General features: G+C 36.6%; 1 protein-coding gene across 1 annotated transcript; it reads right to left on the bottom strand.

Moving 5' to 3' along the window:
• On the bottom strand, positions 1 to 22,829 carry LOC150105636 (glycoprotein-N-acetylgalactosamine 3-beta-galactosyltransferase 1-like). The gene is made up of 3 exons (XM_090394958.1): positions 22,739 to 22,829; positions 7,188 to 8,172; positions 1 to 519 (listed from the first exon to the last, which is right to left on the bottom strand). The coding sequence occupies exons 2-3, from the start codon at positions 8,073 to 8,075 to the stop codon at positions 190 to 192; spliced, it is 1,218 nt and encodes a 405-aa protein (XP_090251084.1). The 5' UTR covers positions 8,076 to 8,172; positions 22,739 to 22,829; the 3' UTR covers positions 1 to 189.
• Positions 22,830 to 24,027: the final 1,198 nt, after the last annotated feature.

Genomic DNA, 24,027 nt, shown 5'->3' with positions numbered 1-24,027 from the left:
GGTAAGCTATAATCAAAGTTCATAAACAAGAATGCATTTTTGTAATAGCCTGTTTTATTTTTATGATGCTTTATTAAAATTTAAATAAATAATTGAAATGTTTTAAAGGTCAGATGAGATTTAAATTTTCAAATGAAGCTATATGGTTTTCTTTCTCAGTTATTTTATAACTATAAAAATATAATTATGTCAGCTTCCAAATAACTCACTCCATATCTTTACCAAAATGTTGTCATTATCATCACTTTTTAATGAAGATGATGCTTCCTGCTGCTTCTTCAGTTTTGTCCTACTTCTGATAAGGTGTATATATGCTTTACCATGCCCATAATCATCTATCATGTTGTCCAATGGATTTGGTACTTTACTAGTCAGAGGTACCTGAGGTGGAAAATTGCCTAGTCCTTTAGGACTGTTTGAAAAGACTGCAAGGTGATATAAAAGGTATTCTAACAAGTACATCTTGGTATAATCGACATCATGGAAAGTAACAGCATGATCACTACAGCAGTTCGCACCCTACAAAAATTCAAAATGAAATATCATGAATCAAGATAAGTTTGATATATGCATACATGATAAACTTATGTAACATACATTTATGTTTCAATAAATGGAAGAAACAGTTTAACTACTGTATTTTGTTGTATTCAGTTAGGTTTTAAATATTAAAAAAAAGTTTCCTCTCTTTAACAGTACTAAACTATTAGCGATCAAACTGCTAAAATTCAGATACAGAATTTCTAAATACTAACAAATGTGCCCTTAAACACTGATCTGATATTTAACAATTTATATATGTGTGTGTATATACATATATATGAATGAGTAAGTAAAGCTTACATGCAGCAAAGTGGTATTATTCTCTTGCACTATGATTAGAGAAAGAATTTTGACTGTGTACTATAAATATCAAATGTATAATAAAAATAGAATAACAGAAAAGGATCTGAATGGAAGGAGGTAAGATGTACATGACATCTGCCAACCTAATTGGCAAAGTGGTTGGAGTATCCACTCTTCAACTAATAGACTATCAGTTTGAATCCTGCACAGGCATAGATGTTTTGACTGTCTTTAGATGGGAGAGGTAAATTTCACTGAAGGCCTGAAGTGGCTTAAAAAGTTCTAGAGTAGGGCTTCTAGATATGCAGAAATAAATTAAAAAAATACAAAAAAATGTATAAAATTAATAAAAGCAGAAAATATCAAAACCAATGCACTGTGCTAACATATTTTGCATTTTTCAACCTTTTGTGGGTTGAAAGACATAAAAAATATAATAATAAAATAAACAATCGGCATTGTTTTTATGTTGCTCGCAGATTAATCTGCTGGGAAAAAAATTTGTCGGGTTGGATTTATTTAACCAGAAAAGGTATTAATATGTTTACAATCTTCCAGAATAGGTGAAATTATTATTTTTTAAGTTTTTTTTTTTTAATGAAAAACAGATATACAGAAATGCTTGCAGAAAATCTAGAGGAAATGGTACAGCTAATAATAATGATATGCACCTGCTGGATATCTATTATTCTATATAAATTTATTCAGCTGACTCCCTGCTATACCATCTTTACTAATTCTATAGTCTACTTTCATATTTAATTTGTCATCTTCACTAAACGCTGTGCCTAAATAGCTGAAATATTTTACTAGTTCTATGGGTTATCTATTGTAAATGCAGTTGAAGTTCTCCAAATTTCTGCCTATTTTCATAGATTGTCTTTTTTATTGTAAATTCTTTCATGCCAAATTTTTACAGCTGTTATTCAGTATAGTTATGAATCCTAGCACTAATTTGTTTAGGAAGACAATATCATTTACATAAAGCAAAGAACTAAGCTTGATATCCCCAATTCTGATATCAGGTTTAATGCCACTTTTTCATTATGATTCATATAGAGGATGAATAAGAGAGGAAATAGAGTGCAACATTGTTTTACACCCAATTTTACACCAAACCACTTTCCTATACTTCCTTCAATTGTAACAGCTGATTCACAACTTAAATACAGACTATGTATTGCTCTGTATAATGTCCTATTTACTCCTATATAATTATAGTGTTCTGAACAGCATCTCTTGCCACGTTGTCATATGCCTTTCTATCAAACAGTTAGAAATATCTTAGAATTTCAAAAATAAAAGATCTAACAATACCAGAATCTTGACAAATAAATTTATTGTCAAGATTCTGGTAATGGTTGATCTTTTATTTTGGAATTCTAAGATAAGATAGTATTAGAATGATGTTAGTATTCTGTATATTCCTTATGGGTACATATCAGGAATTTGATGATCATGATGTTGTTTATTTTGTCTGTTGGTTTGTTTATTTGGAAAGCAAGGGTATACAATTTAGCAAATTAGATGCAATATTTTACCAGCAGCCTAATAACTGCAGTAATAACTTAATAACAATAGATTTTCATCTATTATAGATTTGATTCTAGGAATAATTAATTATATATGTGTAATTGTTTGAGTAAGAACAGCTGTAAACGTTGTGCACTACCGGTATTATTAGTGTGGGGGATTTTTCTTGCCTAAACTTAATTACGAAATTGTTATTATTAGACCTAGTAACCTGCAGGGGGGGGGGGGAAATGGCAGAGGCATTGTCATTCCATGATTTTAATTTAGATTTCAGTCGTTTCGTTAAGTGTGAGGTCTGTTATATGTATTCCTTCGATTACATAAATGATTTGTGGATGGAAGAAGGGTGTGTGCAAAGTGTGACCTGAATGAGGAACTGATGAATACAAATATGAAATTGATGACAGAAAGTGTTAGTAACGATTGTGTCGCGAGTGCACGTTTGAAAGAGAAGATGGTGAGAAAGAGAGGCGAAAAAATGTTAAAAAATCAGGAAAAAAGAAAAAGAGCGATTTGAAAACCGTAATGGATGTTAAAAGGGACGAAAGTGAGGTGCGAGTGGTGGAAAGATAACGAAATTGAGAGAACAAATGAGAGTAGAAATGGCGTGACGCAGAAATCGCAAGTGAAAAAAATCGAAACAATAAATGATAGCGAAAAAAGAATGAATGATGGCGAAAGTTGGACTGAAAGTACTGAAACAAAGAAAGATGAATGAGAGTAAAAGTGAGAAGAATGACAGCGAAAGTTGGACGCATGTTAGTCCGAAAGTACGGAAACAAAGAAAGATAAATGAGAGTGAAAGTGAGAAGAATGATAGTGAAAGTTGGATGTATGTTGGACCAAAAGTACGGAAACAAAGAAGGATGAACGAGAGGGAAATGAGAAGAGGGGGTTTAGAGTTAGAAAGATTTAATGATAGAGAGAGAGAGAGAATGTGTCGCGAGATTCGGAAAGTGAATTGGATTGGACAAGGGAAGAAATGAATTGGATGCAGAATGAAATTAAGAGAATTCAGGTCAAAACTATTAAAATAAATCATGATGGCATGAAAGAGTTAACGAAAGATGAGCGAGTGGCATTGTATGGCGACTCCATTATTAAAGTGTGCTAGAGGATAAAATGCACAAGGTATGTTTTCCAGGCGGTAAAATGAGTAGAGTGATTGAGGCATTGGATATGAGGTGGGAGCGAGCAAAAGAGTTAATTGTATTAATTGGTACAAATGATTTGAGAGAGAACAAAGAGCATGTCAGAATGAATGTCAGGAGGCTGCCTGGAAAGATAAAAGAGAATAGTGTGACAGGAAGGGTAGTCAGTGTGTTGCCTAGGAATGATTGTGGTGAAATGAGGCGGAGAGCAAGGATTATGAATGATATTCTGGCTGAAATGTGTGAGGAGATGGGAGTACAGTTTGTTAATGTGTGGAATGAGTTTGAGGGACGAAGTGAGCTGTATGGGAGGGATGGACTGCATTTGAGTGGTTATGGTGTGAGTCGCTTGGAGAGACTGCTGCTGGAAGGTAGAGAAGAGAATAGCGAGAATGAATCGGATCGAGAGGGGAGTGATGTGGAAGAGCAGGAGAGTAAGACAGGAGAGATTGAAGAAGTAGAAATGAATGGGGAAGTGAGTGGTATGAGTATAGAAAATGAGAGAATGGGTGTGCAAGAGGAGCAGGGAAATGGGGAGGCTCAGGGTGGACAGGGGGTACACAGCATGAGAAAGGTGGATGCTCCAAGAGGAGGTGGGAGCATGTGTAGGCAGGAAAGAAATGGGATGACCAGGGATCAAGAGGAAACAGATGAAATTGAAAAGGGTTCTAAAATGAAGAAGCAGAAAGGGAAATGGCCCCAGTCCAGCATGGAGAGATCACATCGAGTGAGTGGTATCAGTGGAACTAGCTGTAGATCTAGAAATGAGCTGTTGTGTTTGTATACCAATGCTAGAAGTATAAGAAACAAGGCGGATGAAATGGTTGCACTAATTGCGTCTGTTCACCCAAAGATTGTCGGAATAAGTGAGACATTGTTAGATGAGGATGGCATCCACACAGGAATAGAGATGGAAGGGTATGATATGTTTCGTGAGGATAGAAGGGGTAAAAAGGGAGGGGGGGGGGAGTGCAATTGATGATAGAGAGAGTTATGCCCATACAAGGTAGAGATGCAAGAGGGAAATAGGGCCAGTGGTTTTGAGGCAGTATAGTGTGAGATAGAGGTGAATAGAATCAAATACTTGGTGGGATGTTGTTATAGACCTGGTAATGTGGATGGTGGTGATAGTGAAATGTATAATCAAATAAGCCAAGCAAATAAGAAAAGGGTAATCATTATGGGTGATTTTAATTATGGCAATATACACTGGAATGAAGAGATAGCAACTGGAAGTAAAGAAAATGAGTTTGTTGAGTTTTTGAGGGATAACTACCTCAGACAGTATGTAACAGAGGGCACACGAGGATTAAGGGTCTTGGATTTGGTCATCTCATCAGAGGATGTAATTATAAATGAGGTGTCAAATCATCCACCAATTGGTGAAAGTGATCATGAGGTGATTACCTGGTGGTTGCCAGCAGTGCAAGGACCCCTGTGAAAAAAGGGTATATGTGGAACTACAAGGGGGGGCTGATTATGAAGAGCTCAGGAGACAGCTTGCGGGTGTAGCATGGAATGAGGAATTAGCTGGAAAAGAGATCAATGCAGCTTGGAGGATTTTCAAAAACTATTTAGTAGATGCAATGTCAAAATGTATTCCAAGGGTGAGAAGGTTAAATAAGTTAGGTGTGAGATGGGTGAATAAAGAGATTAAGCATGTGATACAGAGAAAAAAGGGCATTGTGGCAGCACTGGAGGCAGCATAAGAGAAGTGGAAGTAACCAATTTCATGAGGTCTACAAAGACCAGGCAAGGAGGGTGACTTGGTTGGTGAGAGTAGCTAAAGAGAGGTATGAACAGCAGTTGGCTAATGAAGCCAAAAAGAATCCTAGGGAGTTCTTTCGATATGTAGCCAGCAAAAGAAGGAATGATTATGGAAGGATGACATTGATTGGAGGAAATGGTATAAAGACAGCTGTTGCAGGGTGTGTGGTGGAGATACTTAATGAGCAGTTCATAAAGATCTTTCAATCTTGTGAATGTGACTTCATGGAGAGATTGAGAGCAGTTGATGACGGGGAGGAGAGATTGACTGTAAGTAAGCAAGAGGTGTATGGGGAGTTGAGTAAACTAGATGTAAATAAAGCTGTGGGATGGGACTTAATAATATATCACTGCATATTCTGAAGGAAAGTGCCAGAGAGTTGACACCTGCCTTGATATATTTTTTTAATACGAGTCTTGCACTTGGTCAAGTTCCTAAAGAGTGGAAGGAGGGGAAGATTGTGCCACTTCATAAAGGAGGTGATCGAACTCAAGCATCAAACTATAGGCCTATCTCTGTGTCAGGTGTTGTGGTTAAGTTGTTGGAGAAGCTTGTGAGAACTAGGATCCAGAGTTGGGTTGACAACAATGGTCTAATCTTTGATGGACAGCATGGATTTTCTAAAGGGAGGTCATGTTTTAGTAATCTACTTAGTTATTACAATAAAGTGACTGCATCCTTGGACAGAGGAGAAGGATACACAGTAATATACTTGGATTTTGCAAAGGCTTTTGATAGAGTACCTCATGATAAGTTGACAGTCAAACTAGAGCAGATGGGGTTGGATATTAGATTAGTGCATTGAATTGGAAACTGGCTATCTGATAGGTATCAACAAGTTGTGTATGGGGGGTGCGATATCCAGGAAAAGGAAAGACACTAGTGAAGTGCCTCAGGGGTCTGTTTTAGGGCCATTACTATTTAACTTGTATATTAATGATATTGGCAAAGATTTGGATGGAGATATTCAGTTGTTTGCAGATGATGCAAAGTTGGGAAGAACCATAAAGAGTAGTGAAGATGTTGTGGCCTTGCAAGAAGACTTGAATAAATTGAGTGATTGGGCAAGCAAATGGGGATGTAAGTTCAATGTTGCAAAATGTAAGGTTTTAAAATTTGGAAAACAAAGATGGGATGCAGAATTTATGCTTGGTGAGAATATATTGTTGGAGGTAGAGGAAATAAGAGATCTGGGGGTGATAGTGGATAAGGATCTAAAATTTAGGGGACAAATCGCCAAAATTGTGAAGACAACACAAAGACTTCTGGGAATGATTTGGAGGACACTAACGTGTAGAAATAAGGAGATTCTTGTTCCATTGTATAAAGCTTTGATTAGGCCACACATGGACTATTGTGCTCAGATTTGGTCACCGGGTTTTCAGAAGGATGAAGAGATGTTGGAAAGGGTCCAAAGGCAACTGACTAAGGTAGTTTCTGACCTCTGGAATGTTGAGTATGAGGAAAGATTGAGAAGATGTAATTTGCAGAGTCTGGTGGAGAGAAGGAAGAGGGGAGATATGATAGAGACCTACAAGTTGGTAAGGGGTTGTTATAAGATCAATGGTGGAGAAGTTCTACAGAGAATAGTGGGAGATCAGGGGAGAACCAGAGGTCATCCCTGGAAACTGTATAAAGAGGGTGTGAGTAGGGGAGTGAGAGGCAGGTTTTTTTCGTGCAGAGTTGTGAATGATTGGAATGCCTTGCCTGAGAGTGTGGTGTCTGCAAGGAGTTTGAGTGTGTTTAAGACACGGTATAATGAGATGTGTGTGTGTGTGATAAAAGGACCTCCCAGATGAGTCTTTGACTCCATGAGGTCTTGGGAAATAATAATAATAATAATCTGTACTAAAAAAAAAAATTAACTATTACATATATGATATTCTTACCTCATTGCTTAGAAACATGCTAGTTCTCCAGTAAGATTCAAATACTGAAATAGAACCAGGAATCAGCATCTTTTCAACAGAAAATGGATTAAAGCGTCCACGTAAATATGAATCTCTTGTATCAAGAGGTGTAGTTCCAAATTTCTTAAGAAATTTTCCGATACCTTGATCATAATTCCATGATGGACTGGCAGTGTCTGAACAACTTTTTCCATCAGGAAACTCTTCATATAGCAAAGCCATAGTGCCAGCACTTAATGCAATACCTGCAGTTCCAAGATTGTAGACATCTGAGAAATCTTTTACTGGATGTCCAAGATAAAAAGGCCAACTGCTGTTCAAAGGTGCAACATAATAACGAAGATTTTCAACTAGTGCAAAAGTCATGTCATCTACAATAAGCACCCACTTGAAGGAGTTTCTATATTTTTTCCAGATGTGAACAGATGCATAACAAAACGACTCAAAAGATCCTGCAAATGGAACTTTAAAAACTGGAATGTTTTCATCCATAAATGAGCCAAAGAAAACTACATAATTGCAATGTTTAGACCATGTATTTTTGATTGCTTCAGCATTCTTATGGGATTTTACAAATATTAAACATAATACAGAAACACTGTCAAAAAGGAATTTATTTTCCATTTTTCTAAGGCTTGTTATCTTTTCATAAACAACTTCTTCAGAAACACGTTTCTGCTCATATCCCTGAGACTCTAACCACTTGTTATAACCAGTACTATGTAAGGCTGCTGAATAGTGACTATAAACCATTGATAGTTGTACTGTCTGTTCATACTTTCTCCAAACAAGGGCAAATAATATCCCAGAGATACAGGCACACATAAACAAGAAAATCCTATTATGAAAGGCACCGCACAATTCCATTGTAGCTTCCTAGCATGAGGGAGTACAATTTTGGACCATATGTTACAGACTATTTGAATATATTACCTTGGGAATCTTCAAACATTTCCGTTTAAACCTGTTAAAGGGAGAAGAAAAAAAAAATAACAATGCTGTTGCCTGAATAAATAAAACTTCATTATGCTTTAACTTTCAAAAAATTAACAATATGGCATTTATATCTGAGAGATATGTAAAATATACTGAATAAATAAAACTTCAATAAAACATTTATCTTTCACAGGGATAAAATAAAGCACACATCATATAATGAATGAGTTTCACTGTAGTATTCCTATATAGTGACAAAATAAATTTAATTTAATCCTTTATCCAAGTGTAAGTAAACAAAGTTTGCACCTGAAGTATCTTCAGGACTGAGGCAACTCGTGGTAAAGTAAAATAAAGTATCTGTCTTAGTATCTCCCATAATGCAAAGCACATCTCCTTGCAGACATGTATAATGCTATGCATTAAGGGAAGGGTCACTATCCAGACCGATTTCGACCTTCACTGAGATCTCATCAGTGGGAGCCAGACTCAGGGGTGGTGATACTAAGGTGGAAGCAATAGAGAAGTCATATTTATATTTACTTTTGGCAACTCTTATGGGTAAATATGACTTCTCCATTGCTTCCACCTTAGTATCACCACCTCTGGCTCCCACTGTCGAGACCTCAATAAAGGTCGAAACCGGTCTAGGTAGTAGCCATTCCCTTAATGCATTATGCATGTCTGCAAGGAGACGTGCTTTGCAATATGGTAGATACTAAGACAGGGAGTGATGAGAGTTTGGACCACCTTTACGAGTTGCCTCAGTCCTGAAGATACTTCAGGTGCAAACTTCATTTGCTTACACTTTGATAAAGGATTAAACTAATTTTATTATGGTCTAACCAAGTGAAAAAACTTCTAACAACTATATAGTGACATCATTTTCAGATCTGAACGTAAGCCATTTTTTCCATATTTATTCTAGGCATAAAAATATTCTTTTGTCTAACTTTTGCCACCAAAAGCCCAACCAAAATCAAAAGTGAGATAATGCTGCAAATTACCATAAGGATCATTTCTGCCAAAAAAACTGTTCTGCAAAATGTCTAAATGAAACCAAATTTGAGATGACTGAATAAATATCAAGGCCATTCTAAATTAAAAAGTTTCCCAAATTCTGCAACTAGAGCAGAATTATTTCTCTGTTTCATTTCAAAATGTTTTGCCAAATCTTGTCCTTGCAAATGAAAACTGACATGGTTTGGTAAATTTGTGTAAGGATCCCAAATGCTAAATTTCAATCAAATCTGTCGAGTCCATCTCAGTTGAGGAAAAACATACACATAGCCAAAATGAAACTAACATGTGCCTATGCATTTTGCTAAATATGCCTATCCACATATTAAAAAACACCTGTCATAACAAAAATCACTAACTACAACTACTGAAAATTCTGAACAGAAGCCTCAAAGGTAAAATGCATGCTAAACAAAATTCACTATAGCAAACTATCCACTATGACACTTTCCTATGGTACTTACAAATTCTCTATAGTGAAAGTCAAAAACATTCTTTATCACCACCTTCTGTCACTTTTTGTTAATAAGACTCTTATCCACAAAAGGTTATAAAGCTATACACTGGCATAATCTGGAAACTCTGCCCTAGAAACCAAACATGAAACTTTTCAAGCCACTTCAGGCCTCCAATAAGCAGAGTAGTGATCTCACGCTGGACAATGAAAATTCATCTCCTATCTAAAGACATTCAAACATCCATGCCTGCAACAGGACTTATACTCACTGTCTAGTGGTTGGAGAGAAGGTATACTATTCCACTTGGTCAACTAGACCACACAAACATATAATTTGGTCTACTTTAATGGGTACATTATTATTATTATATTACACCTCAAGAATCCCGGGACTCATTGTGGGAAACCATTCTCTACAACACCCACACAATCCATCATTTACAATACACAAGCTGCTCTCTGTTACTACACCATATTTTTTTTTGCAACTGCATGCATTTTCTGGCCAGTCTGCATGTTTTATGGGAGGAAAACCTGACTTTCCATGAAAAAAAAATCTATCAACCACTGTCCAAGACTGGCTAACTCACATTCAATAAACCCATATAAAGATTTCTCATGAGAGGTGAGTGCAGTTCTTTTCTCATTAAAGGATGCATGCCTTATTGTATTTCCAATTATGGTATAAAGGAAATATATAAAAATTAAACAGGACACATTATTTATTACGGATTTTCTAGTACAAACAATAGAACAACAAACTGGAAGGAACCAACAAAGAGAAAACTAATAATGAAATCTTATTTGTGTTAGACTACTCTGGCAATTATGACATCCTCTGTCATACATCCCAGAAAATAAGAAACCATAACGAATACTGGAAAAAGTTTAGAATTCTGTCTGATAAATTCATTTTATGTTATATATAATCTGTTCAATTGCCAAAAAGCTCAATTTAAAGATTTAATTCTTTATAATGATGGTTCACTTGATGAACACTTCCTCTCAAATCCTTTCCAATATCATTGATGAACAAATTGAAAAGCAGTGGTCCAAGAACAGAGCCCTGCAGCACTCCACTAGTCACAAGACGTCTTTTTGACTCCACTCCTGAATAAACCACTCTCTGGTATCTCTCCTTCAACCACCCTCCTATCCACCTTACCAACCCTATATCTATCCCCATCTGCTCCAGTTTACTGATTAGGGTTCCATGTGGTATCCTGTCAAAGGCCTTGGCAAGGTCCAGTAGTATCACTGTAAACCCATTACACCAATCCAGTTCAGCCGTCACTGTGTTATAAAACGTGAGCAAGTTACTGAGGCATGATCTACCCTTCACAAAACCATGTTGTCCCCCATACAATATCCCATTTTCATCTATCCAATCCTGTATTCTTCTCTCGACTAATTTCTCCAAGACCTTGACAACGATTCCTGATATGCTAATTGGTCGATAATTTACAACAGCAGTCTTGGAACCTCCTTTATGCAGTGGAACTATTTTCCCCTCTTTCCACACCCTCGGGACTAACCCAGATCCCGAGACTCAAATAAAAAAAAATGGTTAAGGGTACTAACAATTCTTTAGCCGCTTCACGTACGACACGAGCTGGTATACCATCCAATCCCAAAGATGTATTGACATTGAGGTTATGCAACAATAGACTACTCACCTCCACTTCATTCACCACAATTCCTGTATAATCTACTGGTTTATTCGTTTCTGCAATGTCACCACCTGGATGATATATTCTTGCAAAGTGCTCACTCAGTAACTCAGCTATCTCAACTGATTCAGTTACCTCCCTACCATCGGCATTCTTTAAAATCATTCTGCCATGTACATTTTTCCTTTTACTTGCTACATATCTAAAAAACTGTTTAGGATTCTCTTTAGCCTGCATGGCCAATGTTCTTTCGTAATCCTTTTTTGCTTTTCTTACCACACTCGTCACCCTTCTGGCCTGCGCTTTATACCGTTCATGTGCCTGCCAGTCACCTTTCTCCTTAAATTCCCTCCATAATTGTTTCTTTTTTTGCAGCTCAAGCTTAATGGTGTTATTCATCCATTTAACCCCTACTTGATTTATTATTCGGACTCTAGGTATACAGTCAGCCATTGCTTCATGCAAGCACTTCCAAACTACCTCCCATGCACTATCAACTTCTAGTCCTTGCAGTTGTACATGCCATGGCACTGAGCCAATCAAACTCCTAAGCTTGTCATACTTTCCCGCCCGATAATTCCACATGTACCCTGTCTTAATTGAAAATTCTACACCTTTAGCCACCTCCCAAGTCAAGACCCTATGATCACTCTTACCGATTGGTGGCAATGTGGTCATATTTGTTACAGCCAAATCCTCAGATGTAATTACTAGGTCAAGCACTCTCTGACCCCTAGTATTTTCCATTACATGCTGTCGCAGATAGTTATCCCTTAATAACCGCATAAAATCCAATTCCTTCCTCCCGTGTGTCCTCTCCTCACTCCAATCAATGCGACCATAGTTGAAATCTCCCATAATAATCACCCTCCTTCCACTCATTTCTTCTATTTGCTTGTGCATACTGTCACCACCATCTTTTCCATCACCTGGTCTATAGCAGCACCCAATTGTATATTTAGTTCTGCTAGCCACAATCTCACACCAAATGGCCTCAAATGTGCTCTTTTCTCTATCCTGCAATTCAACTTCTATTCTCCTTGGCTGCAGCTCATCAGCTATCATCAACAATACTCCTCCCCCCATTTTATTCTCTCTGTCATTCCTGAACACACTATACCCATCACATTCAATCCCACTAGCTATATCATCTACAGTCAGCCATGTTTCACTAATACCAATAACCTGTGGTCTGGAAGTGCCAACCATGGCCAAAAACTCTTCCTTCTTGTTCCTAATACTCCTAGTATTAGTGTACATGAATTTAAGACCCCCATTAGCTCCAACCCTACCTTGATGCCTTATATTAACTATCCCACTCTGGTTTGTTGTCCTTATTTGCTCTAGCATATTATATTCATGCTTACATTCAACTGCCTCCCTAAGGACTGTATATCTACTCCCCCCCCTTAACAAATCTAGTTTCCCTGAATTTGCACATCCACTACATTCAGCAACACTCTCTCAAGTCTTCTTACACCATAACCATTCAAATGCAGGCCATCCATCTTATATAGATCCTTTAGCCCATCAAACTCACTCCACACGTCCACAAATTCCACACCACTCGTCATACATAACCCACGCATAAAGTCATTCGCAATTATGGCCCTCCTTTTAAACATTTCGCTGTCATACCGTGGCAAAAGACTAATCATTCTAACTCTCTCACTCTTTTCTTTTGCTACCTCAAACAATTCATTCAGGTCTTCTATCATTTCCATTTTATCTCCTTTCAAATCATTCGTACCTGCCACAACAATCATTTCTTTCACCCTTTCCTTTTGCTCTCTAATAGACTCAGTTACATCCTTTATGGTCGCACCAGGTTGGTACGATTTTGTCAAATCCTCTACTAACACACCTCGTACTAACGAGTCTCCATACAGCACTCTATCCTTCATTTTGTTCATGTTCACATTCATACGCCTATTTTTCCTGTCATACCTTTTATTACTGGTTGGTTCATTCAGTCGACTTTTGTTCATGCATTCTAGCTGCTGTTTTGCCCTTTCTATCGCACCATTCAACAATGCGATCTCACTCAATGCATCTATCTCATCTTTTTTATTCTCTGAGAAACCATTAATACTATCATTCACACTCTCATAATTCTCATGTACAACCTTGCCGTTTCTTGTCATATCGCTATTTTCTTCATTCTGAAGTTTGACAAAATTATCACACTCACGATCCGAAATACACTTCGATTCCTCATTCTCCCTACATTTTCTACACACATTCAATCCTTTATTATCATCTATCCACACTCCGACCGCACTGCACAAAGCGTACATTTCACAGCTAGTACACTGACTCATTTCTTTTATACTACCGTTCTTTGATAAAGATGGCGAACCATCTTTTTAAAGGGGAGCCTGCAAAGTTGGGTAGAGCAACTGTGAGTGCACAGGATGTCAAAATTTTACAGGATCATTTAGATAGTTTGGAGGACTGGGCTAGGAAAAATGGATGTCAGTTTAATGTGGCAAAGTGTAAGGTTATGCACTTTGGGATGAAAAGAACAGCAGCAGTATATCGCATTGGTGGAACCGTACTCCAGGAGATTGATGAGGCCAGGGATTTGGGAGTGCTAGTGGATAGGGAGTTGAAGTTTAGGGGGCACATTGCAAAAGTGACTAAAACAGCTCACCAAATCACTTGGCTTATGAAAAATACTTTAACATGCAGAGACAAACAAGTTGTTGTTCCTCTGTATCGAACCTTGATAAGACCCCATCTGGACTTCTGTGCCCAGTTATGGCACCAGAGTTTCTTCGTGATGGGGAGGAAGTGGAGAGGGTCCAGAGACGAGTGACCAAGATGATAGCAGGTCTGTGGAATGAACCTTATGAGAATAGGTTGAGGATTTGTGGGTTGCAGAAATTGGACGATAGGCGAAGGAGGGGTGTATGATTGAGACATTCAAATTACTGAAGGGTTTTTATAAGATTGATCGAGAAGATATTTTTGAAAATATGACTGGTGGTGGGAGGACTAGGGGCCATGCATGGAAGGTGGGCAAGAGCGTGGTTGACAAGGGTGTTAGAGCTAGGTTTTTTACTTGGAGAGTGGTGAATGAGTGGAATAAGCTTCCGGAGTCTGTTATGGGTGCTACAACCGTGAATGAGTTCAAAGCAAGATATGATAGATACTGTGTGAATGTTGAGTAGTTGTTCCAGACATGATGTTAGGGCCTCCCTCGATGAGTCTGTCGACTCCTTGGAGTTTCCCGGAACAACAACAACAACAATAATAATAATAATAATAATATTTTGAAAATTAATGAACAAATTATATCAAGATTGATATACAATCATGTTTATTTCTCTTGCATGAATACTACAAGTGGCCCTTTGGATACAAAACTGATGACATTTGCCTTAAAAGAGCGTTACAGCAGTTTTCCGACCTCAATTTTAGAAAAATTTTAATCTGTTTTTTCTTTGTTTATCAATATATACATATTTTATAAATAATTAATGTAATAACTACCTCATTTATGTGAAATCCATTAATGAATTACTTTTTGTGTGAATGCTCAGTGGAGAAAACACACATTTAGAGATAATAATTACTAACTAAATTTATTTAGCTAATATATTAAACACCCAACTCAATCCCCTTTTCCTAAAATCCAGAACACAAAAAATCCATTGCTATTCCCTACATCAAAAACAACTCCAAAAAAGTTCACGTATTATATAAGATATAATATATAAGATACAGACTTCCCTCAAGCCAAAAATTAGCTAACCTTATCTGCTCACCAATGAGATCCTCTCCATCATCTTAACAATGCTGATGTCTATAGCATTCAATTATATATTTGGTTTAATCCTTTATCCAAGTGTAAACAAACAAAGTTTGCATCTGAAGTATTTTCAGGACTGGGGTAACTTGTGGTAAAGGTGGAATAAGTTCTGATCACTTGCCTTAGTATCTCCCATAATGCAAAGCACATCTCCTTGCATACATGTATAAAGCTATGCATTAAGGGAAGGGCCACTACCTAGACTGAAGTAATACAGAAGTCATATCACCAAAGGATTAAACCAAATATATAATTGGTAACATAGCCAAGTGAAAAAACTTCCATCGTCTACAGCAGGGGTCGCCAAACTTCTTTGACTGTCGACCCCTTCAAGAGTTTCTTGACTTTTTATCGACCCCCTCTATTTTACTATTACGTAAATATAATAGGACAAGCAAAAAAAGATGCCCATGTGACTTTTTAGATTGTTTATTTTATAGTTACAGTGTTTATTGTATGTATAATATAGTATATATTATTATATTACAAATTACTGCTACTATTACTATCACTAGTAATATCACTTGTATTACTAGTGATATTAATAAACTACTGGTATTAATATCAGCCCTGCTCAACTCTTCAACATAGAGAAGTTTAGTTCGTGAATGAATAACGATTGAATTATAATATGTATGTTGATGAATTTTAGAACATTAATGATCACTTGTATGTTGATGCGCAAAATTGAGACTGGGATCGAATACGTGTAAATATAAGTAAATAAGAACAGCGCATGTGTTGCAATCTTGCTCCCGCCGCGCAGGAACCACCAACATCCATTTATTGGTAAATAAGTCATTTTGGCCTACTTGATTGGCCTCAGTAACTATTTTCATGACCTTACTCCATCTTACAGGTCCAATTCATATCACTGTTCCCACGATTCATTCTTAATTGCGTTGTCATTCAGGATGGAGGTAATCCAAGTTAACCGAATTAAATATTACCCGTACAATAATGTCTTATATTTTTCTATCGACCCCCAATCAACCCCTAACAATGTTATATCGACCCCTGGGGGTCGATATCGACCACTGGTCTACAGCATCCCTTACTCCTATAAACGTTCATACTTTAAACAAATAGGAAGAAGAGCTAATAGCCATCTGGAGGAACACAAACTATGTCCATTAACTGCACTACAGTTGTTCTGAAGTAGCAGATCATACCATGCCATGGATACAAATCACCAGATCCCATGGAACAAAACCTTCCTTTTATACACAGGTAGATATAAATTGGACAGACTTTTTCTAGAATCTATATTAGCATTGCGACATCTGTCAAATATGAACAACACTGGCTGTGACGACTTTAGCAAAAATTCTGAGAGACCATTACCTTGAGACCTTCAGCAGGATTCCATTGCCACACCCATAGAGATCACCAGTTAGGACCATATGGTCCTAGCTTTCAGTCAGCATTTGCTTCCTGATAGTGTGCCTGTATGCACATGCTTAGATATATTTCTTTGTACCCATTAAGATACAAAATATTAGATTAATAATTTATTAGCCAAATAAATTGAGTTAGCAATGTGTTTTCTCCACTAACATCAACATGAGTGAATTAATTATTTTGTGCTTTCCACCATTAACAAAGACCAATGCCAATCCTAGGAAATGAATTCTAGATATTGGAAAGGCACTATTTTCCACTCTTTTTTTCTTCATCAATATTTGTCAGAAACTTCTTAAATAGATAAGTTAAGGGGATAAAAATCCCTTATTGTTTTTCAGAATATAGTGACACACCTTTCTGGCAATCGTATAGCAAAAGTATGCAAGTTCTTGTCACTTAAACTCTGATATTCTAGGTCTAGCTACTCACTGATGAGACCTCAAAAAAAAGGTTGGAACCGGTCTGGGTAGTGACCTTTCCTCATAATGTAAAACAGTACTACATCTCCAAGAGCTGTGTGTTTTTACATTATGAGAAAATATCAAGAATAGTGAGGGAGCTTGCTCCACCTTTGCAATGAGTTGCCGTGGTGTGGCACGACCAAGTGGTCACTTACGCTTGGATCCGCCGACAGTTCGTCAGCATGAAACGTTCAGATCGTAGTTTTTGATCTTAGTTTCGCTTACTGGCTGAAAAACAATAAGGGATTTTTATCCCCTTAACTTATCAACCTCGCCAGGAAAAAAATAGCTGTTTGGCTTTTCATCTTTCTTAAATAGAAGTTTTTGAGACACAATGATGATGAAAATTTGTTCCATATTCATTCCACAGCAAGAATGCATAAGTGACTTGCTGAAGGAAATTAAGACTATGAGATAAGTGTCTCTTTCTGTATCTGAGTGAGGATGTTCTCTCTCTCTCTTTATATTTACCTCCTAATACAGGGATTTCTTCCTCAGGGGTCTATTATTTCACTCACCCTAATACTCACAAACAACCTTCTTTAACTGACCTCAAACTCTGTCCACAGTTTTGCTAAGGAGTACACTCTCTATTCCTCCTACTCATATGACAGAGAGGAAAAAAAGAAAAGACAAAATTGTGTTTTGGAAGTATTTGAGGTGACGGCAGTGCTCAATAATTTAAAGCTTCAAGATCATCTACATTAGCGTCCTAAATTCTGTTCATCTTTCAAACACAGTGATGACAACCTATCACCTTAAATGCTTCCAAAACACAATTTTGTCTTTTTTTTTTCTCCTTCATAAAAAAGAGACCTAATTTCTTCTTTTTTGATAACACTCCATGCAACAGTGAGGACTATGTTGCTCTTTTTCAGACTGATACTTACCTATGGCCTTTGCAGCATCAAACATATAACATCTACAGCATTCTCATCCTCCAAATAAACTTCGCATCCTTTTTTGATTAAGATGTCTTTTCAACTGTCAACTTCTAACTCTGTACAAATCCCTCTCTAATTCTTGATGCTGTTCATAAGAGAGCAGTTCAGCTGACAACTCCTCTCTCTCTCTCTCCAGCTACTGTTTCGCAGATAGTCTGTTTCTAATTGTCTTTTCCACAGATATTTCCATGAGTACTGTTCGTCAATATTGAAATCCACCATTCCCCAATAACACATGCAACAGCCCAACATCTATTTACAGGTCAGCTGTTAATCCATCAAGCCTGCAACTTTCACTCACTACTCATTCCATCTATGCCTAGTCTATGAAACAGCCTTCCCAATGAAGTATCCCCTGGAGACGACAAATCTGTAGCTCTTCAGTAAAGAATGTCAACAGATTATATATGTCTTGATCCTAGCTTATACACAGCATTGATTTGCTACAGGTGTGGAGTGACACACACACACACACACACACATATATATATATATATATATATAAAAAAGCACATTATATCTGTAAATTTCATGTTCTCATTGTGGTACAAGAAGGGGGAAAATGCAATGGAAAGCTTAACTCATCCTACTACCTTTGTATAGGCCCAGCTACTCACTTTCAGTTAAAAAAAATCCTCCAAAATTGATCAAGTCACAGAGGATTTCAATCTGAATCTTTCTAACCAAAAGGAACTACTACTATTTTAGGGGACAGCAGGATTATTTTCACTTTTTCTAAAGAGGCTTGTTTCAATCTCATAAATAATTTCTGAAGAAGCTGCAAGATTCTACTACTCCTAATAAAGGTATTCAATGTTGCTATCACTGTGAGTTGCACCACCTGTTCAAATAATGCTTATTAATACTGAAGCTTTTTCAGTTTAAGAGCATCCACAGCTATGTCAGTATCAACAACATTCATTGATTGCACAGACCTGGATTCTAGTCTAGGACATAAAGAACATTTACAAGATTTTTTCAATTGATGGAATGAGTTAGTCTCATATGAAGGTTACAATGGTTTTTATCCCACACAACAAGCAAACAGTAAGATGAACACATACAATTAACAAATATAATACTAGCCTCATCAACTCAATTGCTCTGGCTGCAATTCAAAACAAAAGAAATGTCTTTTGGATTATATCATGTTTACTATTATATACGAGCACACAGAATATTATACGAAAGCATACAGAATATTATACGAAGATAATTATAATTACAATAAAAACAAAAGAAGAATTAAAACTTTCACAACTGCTACGGCATGTTTTAAGGGAATCCAATGAAATTGAAAGAATTAATAAAAGTTGCATCATAGGATATTATTTTTAGAATATGTAATAAATGAATGAGAGTTGTCCATTTCGGTAAATTATGGAGAATTCAATTGTGTTAGGAATAACTACTTTAATTTCCCATGGCCTTCATATTAAGGTCATCATCTGGAGTTATCAAATGCACACACACACACGCACACACATGCAAAAACAAGCTATATTGCATTTCAAACAGAATATGAAAATTACAATAATTTGATCAACCATTATTCTACTGGCCTGATCCCTAGTGGAAAAAAGTGGGGGGAAAAAATTACATCAAAGCTATATCCTATTTATAACATCATCAGAGAACAAATTTATTAAAAGTATTAATATGAAATTTGTTCTCTGATGATGTTATAAATAGGAAAAAGCTTTAGTGGTTTTTTTTTTTTTTGCTAGAGATCAGGCCAGTAGAATAACAGTTAATCAAATCATTGTCATTTTCACATACTGTTTGAAATGTAATATAGCTTGTCTTTGTGTGTGTGTTTGATAACTCCAGATGATGACCTTAATATGAAGGTCATCATCTGTATATCATATATACAGATCAGGGCTATCCAACCTAAGGTAATTCGAGGGTTGCATTAAAAAAAGAATTATCCGAGGGCTGCATCACAATGCATATCCAGTAATTTGGTGAGCAGCAGCAGCGACACAACCTCAAAAGCTGAACAAATGAACAACACTAATTGCGCACTAATCGTGAGCTCACGTTCCCCGTGAGCGCCTGGAGCATGAGAGTTGGAACAAAACAGTGTAAGAACGCTTCTTTGACACATCTAATATTTGAAAAATACGTGGGTATATAGTGATGTAAAAACACCAAATAAAATTATCAACATCGAGATTATCGATTAATGATAGACTTAAAATACCTAATACGCATTCAATTCAAATTATTATTTTATTTTTTCGCTCGTGAAAATCAAAACCCACAGGTGGGTCACACAAAATCGCACGTGGGCCACATGGGGCCTGCAGGCAGTGCTTTGGACAGCCCTGCTCTAGATGATGACCTTAATATGAAGGTCAAAATGTTGGGAAATTAAAATAATTATTCCTAACATGGATGTAGTCTCCATAATTTACCAAAATGAATGCTGATCACCAAGTAATATTAATGGAGAGTTGTGTTTATGTGCTTGAGCTAGATGGTTAGAATTTGCTAATGCAGCTGAGAACCAAAGGCAAATCTGTTATGTCAATTTTGGGTTGCAAAAAAATTCTGGGAGACAAAAAAACAGAGTTTTCAGGAGGAAAAAATGCTATCTATATCTGATGGATTAGTCAGTTTCTGGTGAAGTTCACTTTATCTTCAGACATAAAATGTTGTTCACATTCTTGACAGGATTTGAACAAAGGTCTTTTCAAACCAGAAAGCACATGCTGCTTTTTCAATTTTAACACAAGGACAAACTATATGTCTGAAATACAGCATTTTGAATAATGTCAAGATGAACTAGCTTAATCTGTATAAATAATGGGTATTCTTGAAACAAACAAGAAAGTATTCTAAACTTGATATAGTTAGAATCCAAGTTGGTTTAATCACTGTAAACAATCATTATCCAATGAATTTGTATTTATGATCAAACTAGTTTGCATGGCCTGTGGCATTTTAATATTCAAAACAATAATTGGGCCTTCAGCTCTAAAAGGTTACTTTATCATTTTGATAGCCTAAAGTGATTCCTTCCTTCTTGATTTAGTTTTGCGTAGACCCACACTCACACTTCACTGCACAGGTGTTTGAAACCATATATGACAGAATCTTCTTCTTTGGCGCATCAATCCAAAAATTGGTAAATATAGCAGCACATCACAACATCCTGTCTTGTGACTTCCTTTTTATCTCTTCATAACTCTTAGTGCCAGTTAGCATCATTATGTTATTTATATATGAAATTCTTGGTCTGCCTCGTCGCCTCTTTCCTTCTACAGTCCCCTCCATTATTTCTGTAATCAGTCCCCCATGCCTCAAATGGTGTCCAATTAGGCTTTTTCTTCTTTTATTGATATGCTTCATTAATGACCGCTCTTCATGAACTATATTCAGAACTTCTTCATTACTTTTCTTTTCTGTCCAACTAATTTTCATCGTTTTTCTCCAGCACCAAAGTTCAAATGCCTCCAACTTTTTCATGTCTTGTTTTGTTAGAGTCCAAGACTCAAAACCATATAATGCAATGCTCAATATGTATGTTTTCACTAGTCTTTTTTTTGAGCTGGATGCTAAGTCCTTTACTGGTAAAAATGTTTCTTCTGTTATAGAATGCTTTTTTTGGCTAGGATTATCCGTGCTTTAATATCTGATTGGTTTCTTCCATCTTCTGTGATTAGACTTCCAAGATATTTAAAAGAGGATGCCTGTTGTAGTAGGTTATTATTTATTCCTAGGTTTATTTTCATTGGATTTGCTTTACTTGTAATTAATAATTTTGTTTTCTTATAATTAATTTTTAGGCTGTACTGTGTGAAGATTTCTTCCATCTTTGTTAGGGTGGCTTTCAGTTTATTTTCTTTATCAGCTAAAACTGCTATATCATCTGCAAACCATAGCCAGTTAATATCAATTCCATTTATCTTAATTCCAGTTTCTATTAGTTCTTTCAGTTTATTTATGGCATCTTCAATGTACAGATTAAACAATATGGGTGAAAGAGAGCACCCCTGTCTTACACCTCTACGTATTTTTGCTATTGCGGTTTTTGTTGTATTGCTGGCTGCTTCTATTAGGGCTTCTTGATGCTTGTAAAGATTAAATATGAGCCTTCTATCTCTCCAATCTACCTTTATTATTTTTAGGAGGTGAAACATTTGATTCCAGTCAATACTATCGAAGGCTTTCTTGAAGTCAAGAAAGACTATCAGAGTATTTTGATTCTTCTCCAATCTTCTTAATAAGTTGGTTAATCCTTATTCCTGAAGTAGGCTAGGTGTATATTGCATGTGTTCTTCCGGCTGGTTTGCATGTTTTAAGGATGAACCCCCCCCCCCCACCTCCTAAAGACTGACTAACTCACCATTTGATTGAAAAACACCTGATAAAGGTTCCTCACAACATAGATGGGATTCGAACCTGGGGTCTTTCCAACCAAAGGGATCATCTTAACCAACTGAGTTACAAAGGCTCTTTAGTGAATAAATAAATTTAAATTTATTACTTCCTAAAGCAAATTAATTTTGTTATAGTGACTATACAGAGATTATATTAAGAATGAAGGGTTTGAGCTCTGGTGATTTGGTTATCAAGAAGCATTTGTGGAAGAAAAAGGGATCTACTTTTTGAAAACTTAATCTTTCCTTCACCCACATTAATTCATCTCCCTTAACAACAAAGAACCAGAACCTGGAACTTTTACTGCAAAGGTAAGCCATTTCTATAACTTATCTTCTCCATAAACAAATTGTATCTGGATAGCCATATGCATAAAATACCAGCTTCTTGTTGAGAAGAAAGTACTTTGATCCTATCTCATTGTATTTTACTCACCTTTTGAGATGAGCCATAATCTCCATCGGATCCATGGTATAAAAGGAGAATCCAGTTTTATCCTTTCTTCAATGAATATACACATTTTGACACTTCATCAAAGAGGTTTATCTCCTAAAACAATATAAATCAAAGCTTGAAACAAGCTTGTAATTGATTACTTGTCAATTACATTATTAATTAAATTTCATAATTTTAATTTTTATTTTATAAATATGCTTTTAACAGATTTAGAATCAAAAAGTTGGGCTTTTAAGACAGTTGTGATATGCTAATACACATACCAAATCTGCAAAAATTTAGCATTTTCATTAATTTTGCAAAAAATATAAAGCAATGTTATTATTACTACTACTGAATGGGTACTTCCACAGAATCCAAACTCATCTCAGGATACCAACAGTAACCATTGTTCACTGACAAAGCACTCTGGAAACCCATTCCATTCGTTCATCCACTCTTCAAGAAACAAATCAAATTCTCACAACTCTGCTGACCAGGGCCAAACTTACACTTTTCCCGAAGCTGGTGGGGCCTGCGGTGCTAGAGTGATCCAGGACCCCCTCCTCGTTGTTTGGGGGGGGGGGCAGTTGGTTAGGTTAGGGTTATCTCTCTTGTTCTCTCCTATCTTGTCATGTACCAAAAACTTCTTTGGGTTGTATATATATCTATTATATCCCCTATTTTCTGCTATCAACTAACTTTCATACCTTATAAATTCTTAGTCCATCCTCACAAAGAGGAAGCAATCTACAAACCAGCAACAATTTTGGTTACTGGCATCTGGATCCCTTCCACTATGTCCTCATCTCCCTACAAAATGCATGTGACCAAATCTGAGCACAGCTGAGTAGACACATGAAGAAGGAAAATTTCCTTATTCATCAGTGTGTTTTTCAGCATCCAAGTGCTTTGGGCAACACATGCACACACACACACACACACACTAGCCAAAGTACTTACACAACATACTGGCAACACACCTTCACACATAAAAAACTCAGTCCACTTTAAAGCCAGTATAAAAAATCTCCTCACTCCAACACACTGACATAATGGTCAGTTTTGATGTCTCCTCCTTATTCACCAATGTCCCACTCGAAGATACCTTAGACCTCATCCAAGCCAAATTTCTTTTCAATATCTCAGCCCTATTTTCAGTTCACCATGAACTCAGGCTATTTCGTTTGGCAATGAAAATTCTAAAAACAGATGGAGGGGGCAGTCATGGGGGTTCTCCACTCTCTCCACCCCATGGCCAACTTCTTTATGGAGACCTTTGAAGAAAA

The sequence above is a fragment of the Typopeltis vanoorti genome, chromosome 6 (assembly GCF_054136105.1).
Source record: "Typopeltis vanoorti isolate ZY-2024b chromosome 6, IOZ_Tvanoo_1.0, whole genome shotgun sequence".
NCBI classification, from domain to species: domain Eukaryota; kingdom Metazoa; phylum Arthropoda; class Arachnida; order Uropygi; family Thelyphonidae; genus Typopeltis; species Typopeltis vanoorti.
This window is presented reverse-complemented; position numbering and strand designations above follow the sequence as displayed.

What these genes read in the sequence shown, in the direction of transcription:
- LOC150105636 (XM_090394958.1), bottom strand. Translation starts at nt 8,075, where the DNA reads ATGGAATTGTGCGGTGCCTTTCATAATAGGATTTTCTTGTTTATGTGT. An exon ending in GCATGTTTCTAAGCAATGAG is followed by an intron (nt 520 to 7,187) that starts GTAAGAATATCA and finishes GAATTTTTGTAG; the next exon opens with GGTGCGAACTGCTGTAGTGA.